Source organism: Ixodes scapularis, unplaced genomic scaffold, assembly GCF_016920785.2.
Source record: "Ixodes scapularis isolate PalLabHiFi unplaced genomic scaffold, ASM1692078v2 PGA_scaffold3__209_contigs__length_174095766, whole genome shotgun sequence".
NCBI lineage: Eukaryota > Metazoa > Arthropoda > Arachnida > Ixodida > Ixodidae > Ixodes > Ixodes scapularis.
In genome coordinates, this window is record NW_024609868.1 from 45,263,681 (window position 1) to 45,280,782 (window position 17,102).

The 17,102-nt window shown below is 47.9% G+C and overlaps 1 protein-coding gene across 1 annotated transcript in view; it reads right to left on the reverse strand.

Annotated features, from left to right (window-relative positions):
• The window catches only part of LOC120841360 (protein Wnt-8a), a 36,810-nt gene extending 19,983 nt beyond the window's left edge, over window positions 1-16,827 (reverse strand). Inside the window, exons 1-3 of the mRNA XM_040212240.3 lie at window positions 16,812-16,827; window positions 10,606-10,745; window positions 7,808-8,082 (exon numbers count right to left, since the gene is read on the reverse strand). Coding sequence (XP_040068174.3) covers window positions 7,808-8,082; window positions 10,606-10,692 — 362 coding nt within the window. The 5' untranslated portion in view covers window positions 10,693-10,745; window positions 16,812-16,827. The remainder of the gene's footprint in view (window positions 1-7,807; window positions 8,083-10,605; window positions 10,746-16,811) is intronic.
• Window positions 16,828-17,102: the final 275 nt, after the last annotated feature.

Here is a 17,102-nt window from a genome sequence, read left to right on the forward strand (position 1 = left end):
GCCTGGTTTTAATTCGTCGCAACAGGTCTCTTCCAGCAGGCGTGGTACTCAAACGTACGTGCTGAGAAAGGAGGCTCTTGGTTGCTAGCAGCGGTAAATTGAAAGAGCGAGCTTCTTTGTATACATTCTCATTTTTTGTTGACCTTGGAACTCCCAGGCAAGTGCGCAGGCCTTTTCTATGTATGCACTCGAGCATTTGGGAATCTGTTGGTGACAGCTTAATGAATGGCAAAGAATATAATATACGGTTTACAATAAGGGCTGAATGCAGACGCATCATGGATCTTGGTAAGTTTCCCCACGACTGTCCTGCGACTCTACGAATTGCGTTTCTTGCTGTCAGTGTAGATTTCTTTACGATCATAGCTTGTGCATGCCAGTTAAGCCTAGAGCTCAAAGTGATTCCTAAGAATCTGTGTTGCCGTTCGCGACGTATCGGTGTATTGTAGAGGGTGAGGTCAATTTTGGTATTGCGTCGGTTTTTTCCCAGGAACAGTATGAATGCAGTTTTTCGAGTGAGAATTGTAGGCCAGAATCATTGAGATAATTGCTTGCGAGGTGATGGTTGCTTGAGCGGCGTTTCGAAGGCTATGGTGCCTGTACCCTGAAACCCAGACGCATATATTATCCGCATACACTGACATATTAATGGGAAGAGTGTACTTAGGAAGGCATGGTGGTAATCTTGCCAAAACAATGTTGAACAGAATGGGCGATAGTACGCTTCCTTGTGGTAAACCTCTAGTACATCTGCGAGTATAGTGCTGAGAGACGGACCAAGCCGAACCCTGAGGGTTCTGTTGGTGAAGACGCTTTTCAGAAACGTTTGGAACTTCCCTGTTATGCCGATGTCTGTCAACTTTTCGAGAGCTACCGCTGGTTCAACATTATCGTATGCTTTCGAAATATCAAAAAAGACCGCCAATATCGATTTTTCGTTAAAATGGTTGTGTTCGATCGAACTAATTAGGTCTAAGATGCTGTTTTGAGTCGATAGTCCGCGTCTGAATCCTGTCATCTCGTGCGGCAATAGATGGTTAGTTTCAAGTCACCATGTGAGTCAAGCATGTATCATCCTTTCCATGAGCTTCATCACACCGGAGGTAAGAGAAATTGGTCGGTAGGATGATTGTGCGTCGTGTGGTTTTCTTGGTTTGTGTATGGGCACCAACCCAAGCAGTTCTCCATTCTTCTGGTATGATACCTGATCCCATGCAGAATTAAAAAAACTTTAGTAGCTCTTGTAGACGCTCAGCCGGTGAATTTTACTGCATCTGGTTTGTGATTGCGTCTGGTCCGGGGGCACTTTTCCACTTAGTTGATTTTAACGCAAACGTTAATTCTTCAATGTTGAAATCCGTGTCCAAGGGAGACAATCTAGCCACAGCCTCATACACCTTGTCGGTCTGGTCTTGGGTCGAAAAAAATTGGTCCGCAAATTTCTCCGCTGCTTCCCTCAGATTTGGTCCGAGACGAAATGCCATCGAAGCATGTGAGAGGCGTAAATCACGTTTGCCTGTAAAAACATCGAGTATTCTCCAAATCTCAGTGCCAGGTTTGTCGGCATCAGCTGAAGCACATGTGTCATCCCAGTGCTTACGTTTTGTTTTCTTGGCATAGCGGTTCGTAAGTGCATTGATTCTGTTTAACTTAGTTTTGCCAGTGCTGAAGTATTTTCGCTGGATCTGTCGTTGGGCCTGTCTTCGAGCTGCACAAAGATTAAGCACCTTGAGGTGAGGTTCTGGGTAGTGCTCTGGTAGTCGTATCTTTATAGTAGCCTCCTCTGCGCTTGTCAATATAGCTTGTAGTATGGGCTCTGTCGACGTTTCCATGTTTGTTCTAAAAGAGTCCCAGTGGGTGACCTGTCTGGTGCACTGTCGAGTCCCACGAAATCCATGTAGATCTATAAATATTGGATAGTGATCAGTTCTCATTGTGTCAGGGTATCGTTTTTAATCTATACACAGGCTTGGTGAGTGGACAGTGACGTCAATGGCGCTGTAAATGTCAGGTGGTCGAAAAAACGTTGGACTGCCGTCATTTGACAGCAAGATTGCATTCTTCAAAAACTCTTACCAAAGCCCGGCCGCGCGTATCATCTCTGTTTGCTCCCCAGAGGTCATGATGTGCGTTCCAGTCGCCGCATTTTAAAATCGGATCCTCGCAGCGTTGGCAGATTTCCTTTACGCAATCTGCAACTTTGATTCCGCCCTTTCCAGCACGGACATACGCTGTTACCACACACAAAATCTGATTGTTGAATTTGACACGAGCTGTTATAATCTCCAAATCCTCTGTACATAAGTCAGTGGTGTCAATCTGAAGGTGAGGGACGGCCTTTCTTATAAATAGGGCCGCGCTCCCATTTGGAAAACCGGTCATTGTAAGGTTTCGGTAGCAAAAATACCCTGATATACTCTGATCCTTTGGCAGACCCGCCTCACTAAATGCAAGTATCGGAAATCGCGAACGTTTTAAAAACAATGAAAGTTCCGCATGGCGAAGGTGAAGACTAGCACAGTTCCATTTCTTGAGAAAAGGTAAATGTCGTTGTTTGGCTTTAGGGCTGGGTTGACAATTTGAAGAGTCAGCCACGACACTGTTGCAGGTTTTGTGTCATCTCTACTATGGCTGGTTGTAGAAGCATAGCTCCTTGGATTATGGTCTTGAAAATACCTGGCGGTAGGATAGCGACGAATTTCGGCAATACAGAAAAAATGAAGCTTATTATTTCTCCAATCGCCATGGATCCTTGCTGAGATCTGGTAGTACATTAAGGGGGTCTGGTATCTGTTACCACTTTGCTATATAAGCGCCTTCCCGTAGCACCTTGACTTGGTACTTGGGCAGCGGGTGCATTTGCTGTTTTTGGGGAATATGTTATCATGTCGCTGGTCTCTAAAGAAGCTTCCTTCTGCTGTTCAGTGGTTGAGGTTGGGCTTGCTCTCTGTTTTTTCGCCTTGTACTTTGGTGATCGGTAGCTTATCTTCACTTCAACGGTGATTTTATCCTCCTTATGAGCTGTGCTCGAGGACGGCATACCGGGCTGAACAATTTGGCCTTCTGTGCGTTTGATAGGATCTGGGCCGCGGACAAAAAGCTTCTTCTTGGCAAGCGCCTGGAGTCTTGCCTTACAATTAACATAATCGGCTGGATGGTTCCCACCACAGTTGGAACATTTGACAGGTGATTCGCCTTTGCAGTCCTTTGTGGAGTGAGTCCCACTACAATGCTTGAATTTTGCATTTTCCTTGCAATATTTAGCCACATGACCCAACGCTTGGCAATTGAAACACCTTAGTGGCGCTTCAACATAGTCGATCACTTCATGTCGAGTAAAGCCAACGCTTACCTTGGTAGGGAGTTCCGTATTAGGGCGAAAAGGGATCACGACTCGATCCGTTGGTTTGGCTGCTTCACCAGGCTTGCCATATCTCTGGTAGAGACGACGAGCTGCGATGACGCCAATGGGTCCAAGAAATTCTGTCAAATGTGAGCTGGAGTACCAGTCAGGAACTCCCTCGATAAGTCCATTGTTTTGCATTTATGCCTTGGGGATTGTTGCCAGAACTGCGATTTCTCCTATAGTGTGAATCTTCAACAGTCGGTTAACTGTTGCCGGCTCCGTTACGTCGACGAGGAGTCCTCCTTTAGCAGTGAAGCGATGGCGAACAAAAGTTGCGCCAGCGGCTGCCTTTAGTTCATCACTTGGCTTGAGGGGGTTAAGGTGTTGCAAACGGCTGGATTCTTGTGTTGGAATCAGCAGCACGGGTATACCTGTTGCCCTCTTTCGACGATATTGGATAAGGGTGAAACCATCGTCGTCATCGTCTGCCTGGGGTTCTTTCCTTGCATCACCGTTTTTGATGTACAGCTTCGCTGGTGTTGTCTCTGTTGCACGAAGTCATCCTGATCATCGAATCGTCTTTTCTTATGTATATAAGCTCGCTGGCTTGTTAAGCTGGCACTGTTTATGGTGTCTTTTTAAGCGGCCAGCTCTTGGTTATCCATTGGGTCGGCCTCCAGCGAGGTCATATCTAGTAGTCTAGGTACCCAGTTTGACCCAGGAAGGGGTCCTCTGGGCGTCGAGTAGTCCGGTTGTATAGACAGAGCCCCAGAGAAGGTGGAAACAAAAGATACAGTCTCCAAACTTGCCAGAAAATCAAGGAGCCGTTGTCAAGAACAACCTCGACATTGACCACTTCTTTTTCTTTCCATCTCGCCTTGATGCCCTCTCGTTGTTCACCGCTTTGGTGTAAACGAGGAAAAGGAGGAGGATGCGAAGAACTTGAATATACTCGTTGTTATCGTCACTGTATGCACCTTACAGTCTAACAAAGCTGTCCTTGCTAAGACGACAGAGAAGTCAACAATGCTTTTCTCATTAAGCTTGTTAAGACTGAAGAATACAGTCAGTGAGGAAAGTGGAAGCCGCAACAGCACGCCGATTGCCGCGCAGCTCCCCTTGCATTTTCATCTATAGAGCTGCCCTCTCGCTACGTGTAAAATCCCTGGATAAAATTCACGCTTACAAGTACCGCCAACCATTGTTGTGGAAACCTGCAAGACACGTGCCACGAGCTGGTGCTCCGCTGCAATTCGCTTCCAAGGGCCACTCTAGAGCCACTAAATAAGCTGCGCTTATTTAGTGGCACTAGGCCACTGAAGACATGGGCATCGAGCACTGGCACATTTGACGCTATACTTGCAAGACAAACGCAGACACATCGATGGGCTTAAACTGCGTGGTGATAGGGGTTCGAACCAATTGAACACGAACTTCACCCTAAAGTTAAGCCTTCCCCCCCCCCCCCCCCCCCACAAAAAAAGCGGAAAATACCAACTTATTAAAAAAAAACCTGCCTGTGTCTGGGCTATTATATACCAAAGGCGCTTAATTCTCATAGCCCTTACGCACCCTCTGTGACGTCGTTGTGCTACTAAGACCATTTGACACGATAACATCCCAGTGTCAAGAGCGTCATGATCTCACGTGCCGTTACAGCATCACGTGACCGTCAGGAAAGCACGTCGTGATGTAACCTTATGCCACGCGACGAGACGTCGCAGTTTCAGTGACATTGTCACGTGTCGTTGCAGTTCCGTGCGAAAAAATCGATGACCCAATAGTTTTCTCTCTTTTTTTGCTATTGGGCAGGAGATCCGACTATTCGCGACTCCAACTATAGGTGGCGCCACTCGTTTTCCAAAATGGCGGTTATAGTGAGGGTCGGAGATGCGTCCCGCTGTTGAGCCTGTCTAGTGTGCTGGCTTCACTGAACGACACTAATTATTCTTGCCTATATGAGGAAGTTAGGGTGTTATGAGCGCAGATCACGTGCGCTCCTAATTCTGAAATCAAAAGCGGTGTTTAGCGTAATACTTATTCCAGGAGGCAAGCTTTAATTCTGGAGCGAAACCGAAATAACCCCTATTTTGGATTTGATTTCTCTATATCGGTCTTCATTTTGAATTCTTTCATACCTCAACATTCGTCTCACAACGTAATTATTTGGTTAAAAAAGTTGTTCGCGGAAACTTTATTTGTTGACATACATGTTCGATTCAGGCACTTTAATATATTTTGGAGATTTCAGTGTCTCTTTAAAGGCAGGGTCTTTCAAACACCTTAGTTGTAACATAGAATATTGTAGTTGAAAAAAGCAGTGCTGATATGTGTGCGTTCTCGCTCAGATCATTTTCATTATTCCTATCACCAGAATAACAGAATAAATAAGATTTTCCAATATGTCTACAAAACGTATAAATTAATAAACGCTGTTCTCACTACAACAACCCAAAGACGGAATCCGAGTCAGACAGCTGATGTGTGTGTGTGCTTTTATAGCAACGCCTGACGCATAGGACATTATATTGCATCCAGTGTTTGACTGATTGTCTATCTTGATAACGATGTCAGAGTTTTTCATATGCTAGAAGGAAAAACCAAAAAAATATACCTCTCTGGAAAGGCGAGGTTAAATGGCGTCCTTTTTTGTGATCGTGGCATTAATTGGGGTCATACATTGCCGTGATTTTTATTATTAATAATAATATTAAAATTAAGATATTTTAATGCACATTTTTTCAAACTCTAATATAATTTGCTGCTTATGATCTAATTTCAAACGCGCGAACAAGTATGACAGTCTAAAGTGTGCTAATTATCATCACTGGTGCCAAATGAAGCATTTTTAATTGCCAAGTTATAAAATAAAAATAGTCTAAAATCAATGAAAACATTCTTTCTAATGAGAGAAATCCATGTTAAATTACGTTATTTGTGGGTTTATCATAGTTTGCTGTCAAAGTCGTGACTTTTGACAATCGGCAAGAGTTACAAAGTAGCTGCAAAACTCCTTCCAGACCAAATGCTCAAAATAAAAAAATAAAAATTAAAAAATTTTTTTTAATTAATAATGTTTTTATAACGTTTAGTTACTTTCATTTTTGCGCGCCGTCGTTTTGCCAATCTCAGCCTTTCCAGTTCGAACGAACGCCTACCTGCGTGCACGTCTGCTTAATGCAGCACGTTGCGTTGGTGTTGTTGGAAGCCGGTGAAACAATTGTGAGTTTTAGTATTGCGTATACGAGCGAACGCAAGTTTGCGTTAGCGCGTGCACGGACCCAAACTTGTCGTCTTGGATTGGCGCATGGCGATGAGGCGCACGCACAACGTGGGACACGTACCTCTAACGCAAACGCACAGCGCTTTCGTTTGCTTCTATACGCAATACTCAAACTCTCTAGTAACGTACAATCTCATACCGGCTGCAGCACTACGTTGGGAGAGTGAAGATTGTTGTTTGCGTTCGGAAATGACATTTCGCGAGCCACGATCGCGCGCAGTTCCGCCGTGCCCGCTGAGCAGGAGAATCGGGGACCCTCACTAGAAAGGTTCCCGTTTCCGCCGTGGGAGGGCGACTCCGAGCAACGAGTTGGAGACGCGAATAGGGGGCGCTTTATCGAGCTTGTTGTCTCCACGTTCCGGTGTTTACTAACGCAGCATAACAAAGAAATCGAACCTCGCCTATCACTGTCTTTACACGAGCGCTTCGTTTTGACCAGCGCGTTGGTCGCAGGAGGAGCGGCGTTGGAATCCTCATCTTCAATTCCTCAGATCAAAAACAAACAAGAAAATTCGGTGTGTTTTCCCCACAGCAGAAACGTACCGCTAGACGCGTGACTGTTCGATCTCCAACCGCAATAGTCGTCGTACCAGCACCAAGGTCAGACACAAACAGTTGTAAACAACGTGACGTCATTATCGAGACTACATGCCACCGGCATGAGAGTTCTAAGGCCTCGGAGACACTGTCTGAGGCCTTGCTTGTATGACGGCACCGTCACGTTGTTCATAAAAAAATGGGCTGTGAACGCATTTCACGCATACACACGTATATAAAAAGAACATGCTTCGAAGATGCTTGGGAAGTATCCCCAACAATTTTTGTCATTCTGTCTGCAATAATTGGGGATATTTATACAGCGTGTAGTTGGTCAGCCATTTAAAGTTGCGACGAGTCAGTCGCTGTAGATGAGCAATTTAGCCAGTGCAGTACAACCGCTGCCTTTAACGTGCTCACGCAGTAGTGATACACGACCGCACGTTGGTACGATGCTTATCCAGATCGAAACGGGCAGGGGTGGGGCTCGAACCCAGGATCCTTGTGTTATACAGCGCGAGCTTTCATTCTGTCTGCAGCGAATGTCCTTCGTATGATATATGGGCTTAAGAGCTGACCCTATAAATGCTGCTCATTTAAAACTCAACGCACGACAAACGGAAGCAGGTTGAGCAACTCACAGGGAACATTCTCGGCCCCTGGTCCCGTTAGAGCCGGCTGTGAGGTTGAGCTTGCAGAAGTTGGGCGACGGCGCCGTGTAGAGCAGGACGTTCCTGGACGCCTGCCACTGCGGCATCAAGTCGTTGAACTCGACCCTCCGGGCGCCTTCGTACGCCTGGCGGAGGCGCCTGCCCACCTCGGCCATGTCGGCCAGCTGCATCCAGCAGGTGACGCTGGCGCAGCTGCCCGACGTGCCGTGGCACTTGCACACGCGACGCATCGTCTTCCGCACCGCCTGCGCGAAGAAATGCCCTTCAATCTCGCCTCATTTCGTCTGGAGTCGACGATAAAGCAGTCTGTCTCGAAGTCAGCTAGCTTGTGTGTGGATTAGTTCTGGACGCCCTAATGCGCTACAGTCGGTGACAGGTCAAGAAGGAAGTGGAAGCTCCTCCCACCCCCTTCTTCACTTTAGCAGAGGGAACGGTGGAGAGGAGGCGACCCCCACTTTAGGGTTCGCTCTACTAAAGTGGAAAGAGGAGGAGCTCCCATTCTCACTGCTCAGAAGTATACGCAAACGCGTTGTTCAGAAACTAGCTGGGGTCTGTCCAAACCAGGTGTGGGCAGTGCGCGTGCACGGAGACCAGATTTGCATATGGGAAAGAGTATGCGCATGCGCAGGGCGGACAGCAGCGCCACCGCTGCGGCGTGACGTCAGAGCGGCGCGTTGATCTATGTCCATTGCAGGTCAAGAAAAGCAGAAAAAGCTCCTTCCGTAAAACCGTCCGTTCTTTCCACTTTAGCAGAGCGAATGCTTGAGGAGAAACGGGAGAGGAGGCGAGTCTACTCACCACCTCCTCTCCAGCGTTGCGGGAGGATCTCTTCCTGCTATTTTGAACCTGTGTCCAATTATAGCTCCCACCTATTTTCTGTCAGGATCAGGTATTGGAGGAATGCGCGATTGTTAACGTTCAACATGCATTCCATCCCATGGGATCGTGGTTCTTGGCAGATGATGGATGGGAGCTAGTTCTGAGCATGCGCTACAAATAACGACCAGAACTATCGTTCAGGGAACAGCCGTTGTAAAGGAACCACTTTTAAGGCTCGTGGCATTTATATAGGAGATTTTGGGTGCCATGACAGTACCATCTGCGAGCCTCCTCTCCACCGTGCGGAGTGCGCACCGTCCGTGGAAGCTTGACTTTAAGCCAATCAACAAGTAAGCATAAAAACCAGGGGCTCTAAATTGGACATTCGGCGAGAAAGTCGGCGAGATCACCAACCGCCACGATTGACCGCGGCGCTGGCCAATCGCGGCAGTGGGTGATCTCACCGACTTTCTCGCCGAACGGGCAATATGGAATTCAATACGACATTATGAATTTGCATCTATTGCATTTCCTCAATAGATGCTTTCCTTCTCATGCACTATGTGTTCTCTCCCGACCACAGCTTGTTTCTCCTCAATCGCCACCCCATATCGACAGCGATATGGTAGCAGCTCATGCAGCTGAACTTCAGGACTCCAATATTCATTTTCGGTCACCTTACTTTTTTCTTTCTATCCAAACACGATTCCGAAGCAGAATCATATTAGGTTTATACGATGCGAAAGACATTTTATTGTCCACAACTTTTCAGCCGTAATGTATTTTTAGAATTTTAATTGAGGTTTAATTACAAAGCTGTCTTCAAGAATAGCCACCCCGATAGCTCACATTGCAGGACCTTGGGGAAAAAAATTTTGTGTTTGTGTATAGGCAGCCGGAAGTTAGTCAGCCCCAGCGAGAGTCAGGTGTCTTCAATGCAGATGAGAAGTATAGCCAGTGCAGTACCGCTGCCAGCCTGGGGTTCATGACGTGCAGTACTAATGCTGGAGTGATACACCACCGCACACCGGTACGATTTCTTCCAGATCGAAACACGGGAAGAGGAGGTGATTGATCCCTGGGTTCTGCAGCGTGAGCTTTGCACCACGAGCTTTCAGGTGTGGTGCTTTAACGATCTCGACCACCAACCCCCCCCCCCCTCCCCACCGTTCGTGTATAACTGCTACGTGATTCACACGAAACATCCCAGGCTAGCAGTCGTATACTGCGGTGCTAAATTCCTTACCCACAGGCGACTCCAGACACCCATTGAGGCTGACTTACCTCCAACATTCTAAACATACATTGCTCCCCAAACTGAACGTCGCCATGAGATGGTTGGATAAGGATGGCTAGTTGGGCTAGTTGGTTTCGCATTATGGTGCAATACGCCAAAACAACGAGGACGAAAACGAAGGGAGAACTAGACAGGGCGTCCTGTCTAGTTCTCCCTTCGTTTTCGTCCTTGTTGTTTTGGTGTATTACACCATAATGGCATGGTTGATTTTTTCACCTTTTGGTACTATACTTCCGGGCCTACCGGTCGAACTACGTGGAAACGTTTTGCCCCCCCCCCCCCCCCTTCCCCAGATCGCTTTCCCACCCTTTTCCTAGCCTACGGGGAAGACATTCCAGCTACCGCAGAGACCAATTTAGCGTTCAGTAGCAGGCAATAGGGAGTTTTGGAATGCGTGGGCACGCTTTGAATCCCCCAAACAATTAAGGGCGTCGCAATGCGCCTGCGCAGAACTTCTGCGCTTGCACAGTGCGACGCCCCAAGCTGTTCGGGAAGTCCAAAGTGTTAGTGCCTCCTATTTTAAAGCTCTTTAATAAATCACTAGTTTGCTACAGCCCGAGTGGCGGCCTTATGTTCAGGGAGATCTGCACACACAACACAATGTTGACCCACAAGTTACACAAAAGAACAAAGACGACCCGTTGCGACTCACGATTCGTCCGACGCGGTTGTTGTGGAGGTTGATCAGGGCGTTGATGTCCTTGTTCACCTCCCGCGTGTCGAGGAAGCGACGCGCCATGCGATCGCCGAACCGGAAGTTGTCGCTGCAGCCGCCCCAAGTCCACTGGACGGCTGCGAAGAAAGGTCGCGCTAATCAGCTTTGCTTATTCGAGGACGCCCTACAGTCCCCGACACCTTAAGAAACTCAGGGCGTGACCTAATGATGCGCACATGTTTCTTGATTAGCCGTTCCGATAATCGGCTTCCGAGCGCTGCCATCTTTGTCTCTTGGGCTGTGGATGGCGTTCTGAGCGCGCGCAGTAGCTCTCGTCCAGAAAATATGAAAGGCCGCGCACGCGTTCACAACCCAGTGACTCAGCATTTTTCGCCTGGGTGATTGGAGCTTAGAAAGATTTCCGTTTCACATAAAGTCCGACACTCCGATTTTATGGAGCCCACCTAGCAGGGCAAAAGTATATGCGGAGCTCGAGTTCGTCTGCTTCTTTTGCAGAGTGTGTGGTGACGTCAAAATGCCGACCTCTGATTGAAGGATAGTGGGTGGCCCTCAAACCAATAAGCTGCATTGAGGTCGACCTACTAGCCTTCAATCAGAGCCAATCAGAAATCGGCGTCGTTGTCACGTCACCTCAACTTCGGCACAAGAAGCAGGCGACTTGCACTTCGCATCGTCACGAGTCTGGTGGTCCTTGCGCGTTTTCTATCACCGGCTGAACAAATGACGCGCATAACAGAAAACAAAGAGGCACGTTCAATGTGCATTACTCTGCGTGATTGGTGTTTGCCAGCCAGTGATAGCGAATGCACAAGGACGAGCGCACGAGCGCCATGACGGTGCACTTTTGGCGCTGCCTGATTGGCTGCAGTTGGACTCGGTGTGAAACTTATCGTACATATAGTTCTTCGAATTTCTTATCGGCTCACGCCGCCATCTTGTTGGCTGCACTGCAATATAATAGGACGCCCAGGATGTGTCACACCCTGTGTTTGCAATACTAAGAAACCATACTAATGTTGTTGTCGTATGGCGCCAAAAAGACACTTAAATCTTTCTTCTGCGATTTTTTTATCTACCCCAACTAGGTTTATTTCAACGCGATAGCGTTAACGAGCTCGTGTCGCAGAAAAGTTGGCGTCGGCGGCGTGACGGGAAACTCCTGATCAGTTGACGGGGTCGTGACGCCAAAGCCACAAGACCTCACGCGAGAATTTCAAACAACCTACAACGCTCACGTGAAACGTGACGTCACGTGTAGAATAAAAGTGATTGAAACATTACATGTGAGGCGAATTAAAGGTCGCCGCACGTCTCGAATAATTTTTTGCCAAAGTAATTTATTTGCTTTAAAGAAACATTTGAAGAATTTCAGGTGGGCTTCGAACCCACGACCCTTCGGTTGCGAGCCAGACACGCTATTGACCGAATGAGAGTATGGTGCGAACGGGGCCCACAAGGGTTCACCTTAGGACAGGCAGAAACCGACTTCCGGGCCGGTGGTGGTGCCCTATGTTTACGCCCTTCCTCACCGAGTCAAGCGTGCAGCCAGTGCCGCAGGCCATCTTGCGGAACAGTGCAGTATACTGTAGTATCTTGACGCGGAACAAAAACAAGACCGCAAGGGAGATTGATGAAACGTTTTTTTTTTTCTTCTATATTATCGAGGAGGTGATTCATGCGTTAGAGCACCATCAGTATCGCTGGGAAGGGACGAAGCAGGTTTTATCAACCAGATTTGAATGAGGGAGATATGGCGCGGGAGATATATTTTTATCGATTACTTTTGTCTTTTTTTTCCTCCGTGGTTTTTTATAGTTCGCTGGAATAAACATTCAGTTTAAAGTCAGTCTGTGGCTTCTTCGTTTCTTGTATCGCTTTTTTTTTTTTTGCGGTGGGGGGGGGGGGGGGTGTTACCTTATAAGATGATCAACCAAATCGCCAAACTATATGCCTTGTTGTATATGTCTGTTTGAAGTCACTTGCCTGTGTCTTACAACCAACGTTCATTCGTTTGATCGTCCGGATTCATTTACTAGCGTAAAAAACTATAATTTTTGTTTGCCGGGCAGCTCACCTTCCTGTTCTACAAACACGTCACGCTAAATAACCGATAGGAAATGTTTGTTGTCTCAGCACCGCACTTGATGGGCGAAGCCATTGCTTCAGATATCGCTCCAGCAGCGGCGCCAAAATAACGTCACGCACGCAAATCAACGAAGGACACTGACTGCTGATATTATGCTCAGACACTTGTAAGATGGCAAACCTCACTGAGCTCTAGCGTCGCCTATAGAGCCACTAAATCAACTACGCTTCAGAGTAACGACACTTCAGCCATCTTGGTGCTTAAAATCATGGTTTCCGGTTATCTGAACCTTTATCTGAAATCGCAGCAAGCGCTTTTCCGTCCTCCATAAATGTTAGAACAGTTCACGACAGAGCAAAACAACATCACCTGAGCTCCATAACACCGCATCTAAAGGCTAGGAAGCCGCATTTTTTTTTTAATTGTGTCGATGGACACATGCGTCTGCTCTGCACCAAGCACCAAGATGGCGGCGCCCACTAGCAGATCGGGGAACGGAGTGCCGATATTCTAAGCGTAGCTCATTTAGTCGCTTTAGTCGCCTGTTACACTGCGGCGTGCTCTGAGGTTTCGAACCGTACACCAACATGTCGTTGTGCTACCGTTTGTTGTGCTAGAGAAGAGTTTGGTAGAATCGTTCACAACCTCGACCGGCCGAGTCGCGCCCCTATGCGTTCTCGCCTCGACCACAAAGAAATTGCTGATCCGCTCGCAGAAAAAAGACGAGAAGGCTGAAAATACGAGCGAAATGAATCGCCTTTGCGTACTTTACGAGCGGCATCTCAAGATACTGCTGAGGAAGATTGTAGTAAATAAAAATTAATGGGAAAACTCGCAACTCTAAAGTAGTCGTGGGAAGGCTGCAACCTCCTAAGACTTCACTCGCGAAACTATATAGCCCAAAACGAAAGTGCTGATATTCGAGATGCCACGCGCTCGCGTCCCTCCCTGTTACCGATTTTGCGAAGTTCTGGGTTCAATTTCTTACGGGATTATAATATTTCATTGCTTAGATATGTTTTTATTATAATTATAACCCACAATCGGGTCCCACCTTCGCGTTCCACAGCGAGTACGAGCTGCGGCGGGGTGAGCGGCGCGGTTACGATGGTTGCCAAACGTCACAAGACCCGGATATTTTTAAAACCAAAACTGTATCGCAATCACCTGATGTAATTACGTCCAACTTATACAAGAAGGCCAAGAAATAACTTAATGTTTCTAACACTTCAAAATTATTGTTTGGAGCTCAAAATAAAGTTCAATATCTGTTCAACCTTTTTTGATAGCTACAGCGACGTTTTGTTTGCTCATGACGCCGTATGGAGTGTCGCACGGTCGTTTTTGCTGAAACACCTGGGAATCTACGTCTTTGTGTTTTAATGAATACGAGAAACTTTTATTACCCCTTTAACCTTGTTGCGGGCGCTCAATCTCAACGCCGATAGACCTTTTCATAATATCCAGAATATCCCACATTGCACCGCGCGTCAAGGGAATTGTGGACGCTTCGTATAACCTAGAAGCGGCGCGATTAATTCTATCTCACTATTGGGACATCAGAAAGCACGAAAAATAAAACGAACAGGACACCGCGCTCATTACATACTCTGTTTTGCTTCCTTTTCTTTCTTTTTTCCTTTTTGTTCTTGCTTCCCGTCCCTGCGTTCTGAAGTCACAGAATGTTAAGCAAACGTCAAATTCGTCTTCTATTCCTGAATAATTTCACGTGCCGTACATCGGAATGCCACCATGCGGAATGCGGACGATGGGGGCGCCACATATTTTCGAAATTGTATAGCCGACCAAAAAGCGCTTTGTGAGTTGTCCATGTACGGCTATAAACTGATGGAGAAAAAGAGAGCGCGCGGGCACGAAAGAGCGTCGAGTGGTACTGGCCCAGTTCTGATTTGGAGGGTTAGTGGAAAGACCCCAAGGCTAGCTACCTAGAAGCAAACAACACTCTAAGAAATGCTTGCGCGTCTACTTACCCGCGAAACACTTAAAGAGCCAATCTCAGCGATCTAGGGAATCAGCTCAGCGATTGATGAGGCAGAACATCCGTTTATACCTCAAAATGAAGTCTACTCTGTGGCATTACGCAATGCAAAGCGTCGTGCTTGCATTGCGTAATGCCACAGCGCAGACTAATGGTGAATTCCACTCGTAGATCTGGAGCGCTTTCCAAAATCCGCGAGGGAGGCAAAATTCCGCTCCGTGGGACCCGCTCCGAATCGACGAGGGGAAGATAAACTTGCATTTTTAGAGCGAACTCCCCACACCCCTTCCCACCCCTTCTCCCTCCGCCGTACAAAATGGCCGCTGCTCGAACTTGACCAGCCCCACCAACGCCTCAGCCGGCTGATCTCTCCGACGACCAGTGACGACTGTCACTGCTTAGCTGCAGAAGTAACACGCGACGCACACCGGGCGAAATTATACGTACCACGGCGCCCATGTCACAAATAACGAAGACGTCCGCGTTCGGCACCGTCACATACCTTTCGGCCGCCTCGAAGCGGCGGGGCACGGACAGCGATTGCAAGCGGTGGAGTTCAGATTTGTACTACGACTTTAATAAACACAGAGTTAACAAACCATCACTTGCGCGGTCGTTGCCTAACCACTTCTTGCTTTATTTCACGGGAAAACGCCGACGGAATGCAGTGCAAAAGGGTAAACAATCACTGGCTGCAGAATGAATAGACCTAACCTTGCGTCTGCCTCCGGCTTTTCTGTCGTTCCTTTTCTCGTTCTTCCTCTCGTGATCGCAGAGTCAGCGCTTACGATTTGCCACGCTCCACAATCCTGGCTTTTTATTCCTTGTCTACGCGAAGTAGAAGCTTTGGAGCCGTCACAATCCAGAGTAAACAACCGACGCACCCGAACAGATCCAACTCCACGACCCGACCGGCCCGCCGATCTCTCCAACCTCGCCGCGCATGCGCACCGCCGATTTAGACGGAAATCACGTGGGCCGCTCTGTCAAGTTCCGGAGAGATCTGTGAAACACCGCAGAGCAAGTTCGGCGGAGTTTGGGGCGCTCCGTGGAGCGGTCGCTGCCAGAGATCTACGAGCGGAAGATGACCAACTCGAGCCAGATCTGCGAGCGGAATATGCGCGCTCCAAATGGAGCGCTTTTGGAGCGCTCGAGATCTGCGAGCGGAATTCACCATTAATTTTAAGGTCTAAACAGATGTTCCGCCTCATCATTCGCTGAGCTGATTCACTAAATCGCAGAGATTGGCTCTTTAAGTGTTTTGCGGGTAAGTATAACGCGCAAGCATTTCTTAGAGCGAAAGCGTCGTTTGTTCCACGCGCAGTGCCTCGCGTTCGAATTCCGAACGCCGGAGGTCAGCGTTCGAACAGTGAGTGGAGACCTTGATGGAGACAAAGCCATGCCAACTTTTGCATCCTATCCGCTCTCCTTCCAATCAGACCTCGGCGCTCTGGCAGACCCGCGCACTCATCTCCTCCTCTCGATCGGTTTCCCTCCGTATAGTTTTGATGAGGACTCCTGACCGGGTGCTCTGTTTCGCTTTCGTGAGTGTGGCACTTGCTTGGCTAGCTTCTCACAGATACGAGCACACGTTTGCTGACCTGCGGAGATGGCACGCTGAAATATGGATGCATTATAGGGGCCCTGCAAAGATACGAATAAAGCCAAATGCTGCTCGAAGCGCGTGCTAGAAGTGTAAAACAGAAGCGTTCAGTGACGCTCGTGTTCACCCTCTTTCTTTTGGCCCATCTGCCTAAACGATCTGCGATCAGTAGAATCCAAATCTAAAATCCTTTATATTCCACCCCGAAACTCGTTTCACGGCCCCTTTAATTGAGCGTAGTTCTATAAATGAGGATGATAATGAAGGAAAGGACTTTTAAGTTGACCCGCCTCCGGCTCGATCGAGCTTCCTATCTTCCACCATGCTTCGGCGGCGCTTCGTGAGCTTCGAGCGTGCACGTGCAGCCAAAGCACGACGGAAGGCAACGAGCGCGTGTTGGAGGCCGAACATTTGAAAGAAACGTCCTGCCGTTGTCATCGCGTACGTGACTGTACTACATTTCGTTCTAGCCCTTCGCGAACTGTCAAGTATACCTGCTGCGCTGTCATTGGCAGCGACGCTGGGAGGCGCTGGTTGCTCTCCCTTGGCGACCCGCTTGGACCGGTCGCACGAGCAGGATGGAAGGTGGCCCAGACTGCAGTTCTTGGTCAGAGTGTACGTGATGCCCGCGCTGATGATTGCGTGCACGAACGCCGTCTCTCGAGTACCTGTCGCCCAAAAGCCAAAAATAAAAATTATGAAAAATAAAAACCGAGTTTATTTAGCGAAGTAAGGGTAAAAACACAGGCAAGGTGGTGAAACACTTCCATCACAAACCCAAGACG